The following is a 12,694-nucleotide window of genomic DNA, read 5'->3' on the forward strand; positions in this document are numbered from 1 at the left end:
CTTGTGCTTTTTACTGTTTTAACAGCAGGTAAAGAACTAGCTCTCAGATCATGTGTGAACTAACAAGTTGCTACATCCTCAGATGAACTAATGAGGACTAGTTATGTTGTGGATTTGTGTCCCATGTCCTCTAAAACCTATGGCCAGCTGTTGCAAGCAGATGAAGCTGTGGCTGGTTTTGAGCTGTGCATCCTGGCAAGGCAGCCAGCGCGTAGCACTGATTCAGTAGCCAGTTAGTGTTGGTGCTGAACAGAGTTAGGTGATGCCTGAGATCTCCCAGCCCTTCCCTCTTAAGTGGTATCAGGCAACATCATTCCACCTCCCTGCCTCCAGGCTGTGGATTTAAAAAGAAACTTAAGCTCTCTCTTCTGCTGGGTGATAGGTAGTGCTGATTGCAGAAGTAGCTGGTGAAAGGTGGCTTGACAGGCACAGTGTTAGGAAATCCTGGGCGTGGGGGTGAGGTTGAGCGAATTTGAAATTCAGGCTCTTGTTAACATGATTTAAAGATAGAAGGTTTGTATGGAGAGTTTTTCTCTCTCCCTTTTAAAGTTTCTTTTAGCCTAACTGGCAGCCAGATCAAAATTGATAGAGGTCACATCTGTTTACAGCTCATTAATTAACGTATTGAGAGAAAAGCAATTAACAACTGTATTTATATTTTTATATTGTAATTTAGCATGGTTCTGTTCTGAAATTGTGTGAGCTACTGATCATGCAAGACATTATATATGATTACTTGACTGATCTTTATTAATTAATTTGGAGTATTTTGCTATTGCATGCGTTAGACCTCAACACACGTTGAATGTGTGTTATTCTTCACTTGATTTTAAAAATATGCACACTTCTTTTTTTTGAAGTTAATATTTTTGCCAACTGACTTTTCTAGAAAGGACTTGGGGAGTTCTGAAACAGTTACGTAGCAAAGCTTTCTCCACTAGACTCTATTCTTCCATAGGATTATTTCCTTTATTTTTCTTTGGGAACTTCTGCTGAGTGATTTCACTGATATACTTGAAAACACACGCCTGTTGACGTGTCATACATAAGTTGGTCAAAAACTTTGAAAGTTTTTGGTGTGCCAACTTATTCTATTGGAAATAGCGCTCAGTGTTGTTTGGTTCTCTTGTAAAAGTTTGAAAAGTGCTTTTTAGCTCCTCATCTTGGAGCGAACAGAAAATATTAAAATTAATGTATTTGACACAGTGACATCCATATCATAGGAAGACTTGCAAAACTAAATGACCTGCAAGCACTAAAATGTGAGCTTACTTTTAACGTTTCTGAGACTCAGAAATTTCATTAATTTTATCTCTGTTTGTTAAAATGGTTGTAACTGAGATAGTCAGTGTTAGTAGTTGGAGCACATACATTATAAAACTAATTAAGTTCCATGAAATTGCGATACTTCGTGACTGATAATTTTTAGTGATACTGATACTCTCATGCCTTCCATGAGAATATTTCTTAGCATTTCATGTCAAAGTTCCAGGATAAATTTTAAAAATGTAATCCACAAATTTCTCAGCATTGATTGTACATAAGAGTTGAACATTGACTGGCATTGAGGTATGTCTGTTCCATTTCTTGTCTTGCAATTGGTCATACATATCACACTGTCAGTCATACATTCAGCTGTCATAAAAGTTACTGATGAGCCTAGAGTTCGAAAAACTAGTTGCACTGTTTCTGTACAATTTAAAATGAAAATATTTTTCAGTTGTTAATGATTATGATAAATCTTTACATGCCAGAAAAAAAAACCAACAACAAACTCTACATTTTTAAGGGCTAAACTGTTTAAGTCTTGCACTTTCTAGTTGGCTGTGGAAAAGGCTGACTTTGGAAGAAGTGTGGAGTTAAATATTGCACCATGTTCTAGATGCACTTACTGAGTAATTAACTTAATGCATTACATTGCTAAAGTCATTGGGTTTTAATAGTTATTCTTAATAGGTCGGTTTAACAGGTGTTCCTTGCAGGAACAGTGCAGTGGTTTTGAAAATTACATAATTAAAGAAAAAACTGTTTAAGAGAAGCTGAGACGTATTCTGTAGTCCTCAGGAAAATGATGCTTTTGAAATGGTCATTAGGGTTGAGATAAAGAATAAGAACAATTTTTGTTTGAGGGAATGTTGCTTGCAGGAAAATACTTTTTTTTTTTCCTTGACTTTTGTAGCTTTTTGACTAGATGTCATCCAGTAACTCAGGTTTGCTTTCTTTTGTCCAGGGGAAGAGTATCAGAGAATTGAATTTGGTGTTAATGAAGTTATTGAGACAGAGTCCTCTGTACTAAATAACACTGACTACAGTATTTCAAGCACTCTGAATCCTCAGGCTCCAGAATTCATTCTCAGTTGTGCACCTGCTCAGAAAACCCCTGATGATAGCCTCAGCGAAACAAACTACAACTCCATTGACTGCCAGTTCAGCGATCCAACCCTCGCTTTGGATAGCGGTTCTAATGCTGAAAACGATGGCTTGTCTGGAGGCCTTGGGCAAAGGGAGCGCAAAAAGAAGAAAAAAAGACCCCCTGGATACTACAGCTACTTGGAAGACGGCATCGCTCCCACAGAAGCTCTTGTAAATGGCCACGCCAATTCATCGGGACTGAACAGCACGGAGGATACGGAACTGACGGGAGACATCCCCTCCCTGGCCACCCCAAGGACTTGCAACAGCCCGGACAATTCTGTGGACTTCGTTAACGAAGCTGTTTCTGATGATTCTGTTTCTAGCGCACTAGACAATACCAGGACTGCAGGGCAGCCTGAGGTATGCAGTGTTACTAATTCTGAACAGTTTTGCATCCCCTCAGAGACTGGCAGAGATAGCCCTTTAAGGACAGCTGTTGTACAGTCTTATGCTGGTACTGATACTACTGAAACTCTTGGCGTTACTAATGGACAAACACTTGAATCCTCGGGTGAGGACACAGCTGCCAATGGGGTAGAATTGCACACTGTGGAAAGCACTGACTCAGACCAAGCTAAGCCTGAGGAAGCTTCACCTACTACTGAGGCAACTGTCCCGGTTGCAGGATCAGTCCCTGTTAATCAGCCTGCAAAATCGTGGGCTAGTCTTTTTCACAATTCCAAGCCCTCTGCTTCCACATCTGTGGTCTATGTTGAGACTAAGTATACCCCTCCTGCCACATCTCCTCTGGTCCCTGAAAAACAGGTTGAAGTCAAAGAGGGGCCTGTTCCAGTTTCAGAGGATCCTGTAGCCATAAAGATTGCAGGTATAGTTAACACACACGAGTGGATGGTACAGTAGAAGGGTATTGTTTCCTCGCTTGTAAACAGGAGTGTACAGTGTTGAGAGAAGGTTCCTCTGCTAATGTTCTTAATAAGATGACTGTTAATATACAGCTGGGAAAGGTGTGATTTAAATCAGCTAGGTTTGCGTCCCCCTGAGCTGAGTAAACAGCAACAAGACACTGTCATATTGTACCAAGTGCAGTAAAAATACTGCTGCTTTTCAAACAATATGCTTAAATGGTCTTTTTTTTTTTTTTTTAATGTACGAGTTAGATTCAACTGTATACTGTTGTAATAGGGAGAACACATTAGAAAAGTTTGTTGTGAAAACAGTGTGTCATATTATCTGGTATTTACGATCTTGTAATGCGTTCCAGAAAAGCGTTAATATTTCTATGCCAAAGTACCTGAAATTCCTGGATGCTTGCAGGAGCTAAAGTGTAACATCTAAATATGTTCTGCTTCAGGAATTTTAATTTAGAAAATAGTACTTATATTTATTGATCTGTTGTTTTAATGGTTTGTCTTCCAAATTTCGAAGAATAATCCTTACCCATTTTAAATGATATTATTTTATTCAGAAATAATGCTATTTCCTGCCTGTTAAGAGTAATTATAAGAAACCGTCCAAAGGGTACATTCAGAAAGAATGTGTGATATAAAGGCTTGCGCTGTTGGTATTGTATCTGTGGCTCTAATGAGAAATACTAGGATGTGAATGACATGTTTCCCAGTTAAATTTGCAAAAACATGGAAAAAAAAAAAATAGCCAGTTGTATTTTATGTCACTGAACAAAAATAAGTATTTTAAATTTGTGAAATAGTCCGTGTGTGAAAAGGTCTGTGCGAAATCCTGCTGACTTAAGCCAGAAGCTAATTTACAAGTACTGCAGCAGTTCGTGTGTGACAACTTCAAGTCAAAGATCATTTTCTACTCTTAACTGGAAGCTGACCTGGAGATTTCTGTTCAGGATACCCCAAAGTACATGCCTGCCTCATATCCACATGCTTGCTCAGTAATTGTCTCGTTGCTTAAACCTGTCTGTTGAGAGGAAAGCTTTATTCTATGTATTTTTCACTTGTGTCATAGAGGGCTGGACTACGGTGTGTGTGTATGTACAGATGCTGGTTCGTTTGAACCCATACCTGCAGTGTATGTTACACTCTAAACTTACGCTATCACTTGGTGATTAATTGCAACTTTAAAAACTTTTGTGGTAACAGTAAAAATAGAACTGCTTACCACAGATGAAGTTACTTTGTCATGTCCAAGTTGCTTCAGTTTTAGGTTAGCTTCGTACAGAAACAGTAAATGTCTACAGTATTTTGCCACCAGGTGGGAGCAGAGCTTTTATTTTGTCTCAATGTATTGAAATAGCAATATTATTTTTATGCAGTTTTCTTTTGCACCTTCACTATTAGCTTGCTTTGCAGAGGAAAAATTTGATTATATATGTTTCCAGTGAATAGGAACACATCTTCTCATTTCAGTTAATTTAGATAGGAATTACATTGCTGCAATTCCTGTTGTTCAGATGCTGCTGATTTCACTACAAAATGTTTACACAAGCATCAGAATGCCATGTGATCAGTGCTTTGCTCTGTGGAAGAAGGGGATTTTAAAAAATAAAAATAAAGAAAAGAGATGATGTACCTGTTTCCCAAACAGGACTGAGAACACTTTATTAAGTCCTTTGTTTCTACACCCACTTACAAAAGGTGTTACGTAAGTATCTCGAGTTCAGCAAGCGATGTTAGTAAATCTTCTGACTTAATGTTGGAGCTCTGAGGCCCTTCTGTATAGCTTCTGTTTAAAACAGGTGCTCAGGACACAAGCACAGGTGCCTTTTCCATGGATAAATCAGTGTTTCTTACCTTAATTTCACCAGTTGCTACATGGGGATTAATGGTTCACAGGCACCTTGAAATTTGATGCTATTTCATTCATCCACAAAGGTCTGTGGCTTCTTAGTCCTCAAATTCAAATGAAACCTGCAATAGATCAGGAGGTGAGAATCAGGACCAAAAAACAAAACAGTTCTCACGTTAATCTTCATGGGGACAAAAGTCCTGAACAGTTAACTTCAGCAAGTGGCTAAGGTGTGCTACGAGTGGCTTTAATGGCATAGCTACTAAACAGGTAAAGGGAACTTTTGAAGCAAGTTATGAACAATTGATGTTAATTTAGCAAATTTCGAGGAAATCTGGTAATACATGTAGAGTGGTAGAAAAGAACAGGTGCAGGGCTTGCATATTTAGAAAGGGAGCACAGTACAAGTTCTTCATGTTAGCCTAATTTAAATGCTAGGATAAATGTTTTAATAATTCATTTCTAAGGGATAGTACAGTTATAAATATTCTGTATCTGTCAAAAATTAACAAACTTGGTCACGTTTAACTTGCCACATTTCACAGCTAATAACTACACTGTGATGCGTAACTGGATGATAGTTGATAGTCTTATCTAGGCTCAGAGTAAGCTATTCTGTAAACTCTAGGGAGTTGATAAGTGTCCCGAGTAGAGTTGAAGATGACTAAATTTGATTTCCAGTTTGTCTTAATGCCAATTTATACAGCTGTAATAAGATGGAAGGTAACTGTTGTAATTCTGTTGTTGCTGACGAGGGCTTGATGAAATTGTTTTGTTCCTCTTTGAGCTTTACTTCTCTGGGAAGATGTAATAGTGCAGCAGAGGAAAGAGAAGTAAAATCTGAAGACTAATGTTTCAACAAACGTGGAAAATTAGGATTTTCTTTGTCTTAAAAAAGATTGTAGGAGCTACCCTGGCTTTAACTTTAAATACATAAAGCAGATGTGTAAAGCAGATGTGAATTCCAGTTAGTGATGTGTGTTTTAAAATAACTTCAAATCTTAAGAAACTTTCCTTATGGTATTATATGTATTTTGCTTTCTTCCGATACTCTTGTAAAAGTTATTTTACTGTGTAAATGTTAGATGTGGTATGAAAAAATTGTATTGAATGTAATTACTGTAAACAAAAGCAATTCTTTGTTAAAAGAAACAAAACGTGCTGCAGTTACTTTAGACGTTGTTTCCAAAGCAGTTTTACGACCACAAGAGGATGCTAAAGTCTTTAATATTTTTACTCCATATGATATGGTGTGAGGAAAAATAAAGTTAGCCTAAAAAGGTATTGGTAGGCTTTAGAAACGAGAGCCTTTAGGTTATTTTTATCCTAATTTTCAACAGTGATTAATTATGTTAACAGGAAGATCGAATGTGTGGACAACACATTTAAAACTTTGCGTTAACATATTCTGAAATATGTGAGCATTAATAATTCAATGACAAATACATTTCAGTCCCAGAAGGATTTTTGTCTGTACCTGCAGTAGATGCTAAGGTCTGCTGTTAGACCTTTTTGTCATCTGCCCTTTCGCATGCCAGGCTCTTAATGTAACAGAGGACTGATATTTACACCTTCTGGGTTTTGGTTAGAACTGGCATTTTCAGAGGTTATAGCTGCAGAGAGGTTGGAAGAAGCAAGCTGTGGATTTTTCCTATTATCGCCTCCTCTACTTATTGCTCCGTGCCTTGTTCTCCTGTCACCTTCCTGCATCTATTTAGACAATTCTTCTAGTGAACAGCTCCAGCTCTTAAGTTTATGCAGTGTGTAGCGTGATGGCTTTAGAGGCCCTCACGTTCATTATAAAACCAAATAGCCCTCTTGGTAGGCAGTTGCTATGTTTTTGTATTTTCTGTATTTTCTGTCTTGTATGCTTCTAGTCCTTGTTTTGCAAATGTAAAACATGCCAGACCCAATATTTTCCTTAAACAGGTTTTATTTAGGTACCTAAATAATAGGTCAGACTTCTAGGAAAAAATTCCCTGCTTGCTCTGCATTTCATAGCTGTGACAGACTTCAGTTTATGGGCCACAGTTTTTACACTTGTGCCATTGCTGATAGATTTGAAAGTGTGAAAACAGTAAGCTTTATATTGTGTAAGCCACTAAGTAATCCTGTAGATTTTAAGTCTTAAAGCAGTAAATAAAATGTTCTGTTCAGAAGACTAGGTTAATATCCGCCCATCCTGTTTGCACTGAGATAATTTCGCTGTATGATAGTGTGTGTTGAAACTTGTAAGCTAAGGCTGCTACATCAGTATCAGTTCTCTTCAGAGCAGGAGAGGAATTTCACAAATATTCCATAAAATTGATAGCAAGGGATTACGGCTAATGGGAATTTGCATCTACATATGCATCTATATCTATTTATCTAAATAAAATAGTCTTACAGTAGTAAAATAACAATTAAGAAAAATAGTTCTCAATTTTGAAACAACAGTGATTAATTTTTTTATACACCTGACCCAAATTCCAGGATGTCTTCTGCTGAAGAAATCTGATTAAAATACGAATCCTGTTTAAATGAAGTTAAAATTACTTGCTAAAGTTTCTGTGAATCTTGTTAACTCATTTGCATTATTGTGTAAAGCATTACACTCTTGTTTTGATGCCTAGCATGTGCATTTTATTGATGCTCAATTTACTGTTTCTCATTCTGCAGAAATACTGGAAAATGTAAAACTAATACATAAACCAGTGTCTTTGCAACCGCGAGGGCTGATCAACAAAGGAAACTGGTGCTACATCAATGCTGTATCCTTACCTTGGAAAAAAATAATATGCTTAAGTTAAAATGTATTCTATCTGTCTCAAAGTTTTCCTGGTTTACTCTGGTAAGTGCTACAGAAAAGTATCTTCACGTAACGTAATGCTGTGGATGAGTTGTTTAATGCTAGCATCTGGGTATTCGGGTGTCATTGAACTCAGTGTCTGAGGTTCCCTGCAGCTGGTTGCACAGTCCTGTTCAGTTTCTCTTAGCTCTGTCAAAATATTTCAGAACTGTAGTTGTCTCATGACTGGAAGGAAACCTCCTTGTAAATTCTAGTTGTGTCTACTGGTGGCTCTTTGTGCAACAACTTAAGTGTTTCTTTTGTGAAGTGCTAGTACTGCTAGTGAAAATATGAAAACTAATTTTAAGACCGATCGTTGCAGAACCTCATAACCTATTTCCAGGTGAGCAGTTCTGCTTTAAATAACCACTTCTGTCTTATAACTGGTTCTGCACTTATCTGATTTTCTCTATTAGCTCCCATTGTTCACTCTTAACATGTTCCATGAGAACTTGTTACTGAATTTTTACACGGTCTAGGAATCAGGTTTATATCTCACTAGCTGTTGAGGCAGCTGCCTTTTTTATTTCTTTGCCCCTTCAGTATTGTAGTACATTTCCTCTGTTCACTGTTTTCATCATATAGTAGCAGATTGATGTTTTTAAAATATTTTTCTCCCAAGGCGTACTGTAGTTTTACTGGTTGCTCTAGACTTGCCCTTAAACCAAAGAATGTTTCACATCACCGTTTCGGTTATGAGGGTGAATCACCACTTTTGTCTTCTGGCTTCCATTTTTCTTAGTCTAACACGCAAATGTTTCCAGGTTATCACGTGCTGACTTTAAAATAGTTAATTCTGTGAAGTCATTCCTATGAAAATAGCTTTCCTCTTCTGTTCCTAGACCAAATGCTACCTTCTTCTTTAGTTAAAGTACTTGGAATGATTAAAATGTCAGTGAAATCACTGCACGTTTCAAGATGCTGAGGTTTTTAAGCAGGACTTCTGTACATTAATAAGCTAATGTTTTAAGATAAGTCCATCCATGAGTTCCTCTATAGTTATCAGATTAGTCTACATAATAAAGAATTAAGTTTATGTATATAGTTTTAATATGATTGAATATTTGGTTAATATGCAGATTATTTTTTCTGAATATTTCCTTAATGCCACTGCGTAGACCCTGCAAGCCTTGGTTGCTTGCCCTCCAATGTATCATTTAATGAAGTCCATTCCAATGTATTCAAAATCACAGCGGCCGTGTACCTCAACACCAATGATAGACAGTTTGTAAGTAGCTTGTTTAAAAAAGTCTGCGATCGGATTAATCTTATTAAGAAAGCTCTAAGAAATGGTTGTTACTGCAACTGATAAAAGCTAGTATCTATCCAAAAGTTTCTTGTGCTTTTCTTTGATGACACTTGACTTTCATCATGAACTTTATACTTTAATTACTTGCATTGTCAAGGAAGATACTTCCTGTTGCCTAAGTATAGCTTTTAATTAGCGTTCTATGTGCAAAAATGAACTGTGAGAACTGCAAGAGCTAATCTCGCACCTCATCATGGTCAGCGACGGTCTGGTTAATTTTTATATCTGAACATTGAGACTTCTGTAGTGATAATTTAGGGCTTTTGGTTGTCTATAACGACAATGATCTAATTTTATTATTTGTCCTTTTAAGTCTTAACTTGCTGCTCATGTGTAGTTGTTCCTTCCATTCTGTTTCAGTGTTCGTTTAATGAATGAGTTCACTAATATGCCTGTACCTCCTAAAGCCAAACAAGGTGAGTGGGAGTAGAAGGAGAAAAGTCTTTTAAAAGCATAATAAGAAAGCTTTGGGGTAAGGATCTACATTGCGATGTACATAAGATATGTGAGTAGTGGTGTTTGATCCCTTCTGTTGGTCTTCAGATTTCAGGGTTTCTTGGTATCTTTAAAAGTTTGCAGTTACTTTTCTGTCAGTGTCATGGTTTTCCTTATTGGTGTTTTGTATCAAGAAGTCGTACATGTTGGACCTTACGTACTTTATTCCATTTGGTAGATCAAATGTACAAATGCAATAAGAATATATATATATATTTTATAAAGGTTAGCTTAATTGTTAAGATGTCTTCCTGGAAACATCCCCATCCTAACAAATCATTTGGTATTCACTGTTTCCTTCCTTAGATACTTCCAGCTGTTCGGTTTATCAGCTTGCTCAATTCTATAATTCTGTGCTGTTTCTTTTTTTTTCCTTAAATGCATTGCACATACATTACTTCATAACAAGACAGGGCCATAACAAGTCTCTTGAGCAGTTAGAGCTTCCCTGCAGGAATGTGATCATGGCTTTTAATTCCTCACCATCCTGTGCACTATCTCAGTGTTAAAACTTTGTATGATTCTTGATAATATGTGTTTAGGATCAATGATGTAGTGGGGAATAGAGCGTTTTCAGTGTAAGTAAACTGTCTTACAGGTTTCATTGTTCAATCTCTAAACCAAATCTGTTATATTACAAATAGAAATTACAAATTAGAAATAAAAATCAGTTTCAGGAATGTGTTTATGTAACATTATAAGAAAATACCACTAGGCCTTGATTGTTCCAGTGATTTCCAAGCAGTTCAGACATTTCTGTGGTTTGCTGCTTTTAAGTTTTGTTTCTGTAAAACAAATCTTACTGCCTTATGCAACTTACTTTACTTCTAGGTCATTTTCATTGTGTTGTAGTTTTCAAGGATATTTTCTGAGGCCTTCTTTGTATCACCTTTAAGTTGAATGCTGTGTCAAAATGTTTCGGGGGTGTCTTTTTTTTTTTCCCCTCCTTCCTTGCAGGAAGGAAAAGTGATCCATTACAAATACTTCCCTAAAACAAAAGTATTACAAAAATTTAAATAGAAGCAGATTTTTTTTTTTTTGTGGTGGTTATGGATATTCTTGTTAATCTTCGTAGTGTTGGGTGCAAAAAGAGAGTAATAACATTTTCCAGACCATCTGTAAGTAAATGTGGAATCATGTAAGATGCCTCTTGGAAAAAGGTTATGAATGTGAGAGTTGTATCTTAATGATTCTGAGCTCCAGTTACTTGGCTGAAACTGTAATAAAACTGTTAATGAAACTGAATTTTAGATTCCAAAATCTAGTGATGTACGAAATGATTATGAAGGTATAATGTAGAAAAACTTCTGTATGGTGTTACTTATATATACTTCTCTTTGTCTTGTAGCTTTAGGCGAAAAAATTGTGAGAGACATCCGACCAGGAGCTGCCTTTGAACCTACATATATTTATAGACTTTTGACAGTTATCAAGTCAAGTCTGTCAGAAAAGGTGTGGCTTACAAGTCTCTTATTTCCGTAATTGCATCACAGGAAAGTCACTGTACCTAAAACAATGTAAACGCAATACATACATCAGTTTCCGTGCCTAAATATCACCAAAATCAACTACCTGGTAGTTAGTTATAATTAAACTAGACTTAAATGGTAGGAAGATGTTCATAAGAAGTTTAACAGTTTGGCGTGTCAGAATAATGAAAAAGTCGGAATGAAAAAACTTCTCGTTCTATAGGGAAGGTACTGTGTTGATTCGTATTTAAGAAATAATCAGTTACTCATTTCTGGTTGGGATTCAGCATGGAATGATGGAATTTCCAGTGAGACTTAAAAATACCATTTCAGGTTTAGTTTAAATTTGAATAAATGATAATGGTTCAAGCCATCTTTTGATTTGGACTTTGACTGCAACTTTAGTCTTATTTCTAAAGGAAATTGAAAAAATATTATAAACTAGCACGTTAAATTAAATACGTATCAAAAAGAGTGGAAAAAATGCTTGTATCTAGGTGGAACTTATGTATGTATTCACTGTCATGGGAGATTATCAATTAACATGTTGGTTCTTTTTGAAATAAAAATGGGGGGCTGTTACAATAAAATTAAAACTTTGACTTTGCACTTCAGACTCAGTAGTTGATACAATGTTAATGGGAAAGCCAGATGTTCAATGTCTTCTGTCTACTGTTAAATTGAAAATATGAAAATACTATACAACTATTGGATTTTTTTTTTTAGGGCAGACAAGAGGATGCTGAAGAATACTTGGGATTTATTCTCAATGGACTACACGAAGAAATGCTGACCCTAAAGAAACTTCTCTCTCCACATAATGAAAGTTAGTTTTTTTTTTCTGTAGCGAACTTCATTTCATTCAAATACGTGTCACTAAAGATGTTTCCCCTCTTTTTGTGTTAATTTTGTAACACCGAGAAATGTTTGGAGTAGAAGTTGAGATAGGTTTAGAATGCTACATTTTCAAGGACTCATGTGTTTAAAAAATAATCTTTTGCTAAATAAAGTCTTTCCAAAGGATAAAGTAAGTCCATCCTGTTTACAAATAACCCAAAATTTTGCACTGTATTTGTAAAAGCATTATGCTTCTATAGATACTGAGTGACATCAGTTCTTTATTGAGCTCAACTGAACATTATCTGAGGCTAACTCAAGTTCGTTGGCCTTGTCTTAAGCTTAAGCATATGTATGTTTCTCTGCCATTTATAATATCTCCAGTGTCAGTTGTTTACTGGGGTTCTGGCTCTCTCCATAGAAGTTCAAAAATATGTGTATTTTGTCACTGATCTGTAAACCTCTGTTGATTAAGATCTCTTTTTGGAAGTGCAGTTTTCTAGACTAACGGCTAATTTATATCTAATTTAAAACGGAACATATTCTATAACTTAAAGTTTTATTGACACAGGCAGAGACAAGAGACAAGTTCTCTTTGAAAGAAGTGTTAGGAGATGTACACAGCCT

General features: G+C 36.3%; 1 protein-coding gene across 1 annotated transcript in view; it reads left to right on the forward strand.

Annotated features, from left to right (window-relative positions):
* USP10 (ubiquitin specific peptidase 10) overlaps positions 1 to 12,694 on the forward strand; it is a 50,116-nt gene that overhangs the window by 23,047 nt on the left and 14,375 nt on the right. Inside the window, exons 4-9 of the mRNA XM_032195496.1 lie at positions 2,231 to 3,241; positions 7,789 to 7,880; positions 9,076 to 9,185; positions 9,627 to 9,682; positions 11,110 to 11,213; positions 11,957 to 12,056. Of these exons, the coding sequence (XP_032051387.1) occupies positions 2,231 to 3,241; positions 7,789 to 7,880; positions 9,076 to 9,185; positions 9,627 to 9,682; positions 11,110 to 11,213; positions 11,957 to 12,056 (1,473 nt within the window). The remainder of the gene's footprint in view (positions 1 to 2,230; positions 3,242 to 7,788; positions 7,881 to 9,075; positions 9,186 to 9,626; positions 9,683 to 11,109; positions 11,214 to 11,956; positions 12,057 to 12,694) is intronic.

The sequence above is a fragment of the Aythya fuligula genome, chromosome 12 (genome assembly GCF_009819795.1).
Source record: "Aythya fuligula isolate bAytFul2 chromosome 12, bAytFul2.pri, whole genome shotgun sequence".
Classification (NCBI taxonomy): Eukaryota; Metazoa; Chordata; class Aves; order Anseriformes; family Anatidae; genus Aythya; species Aythya fuligula.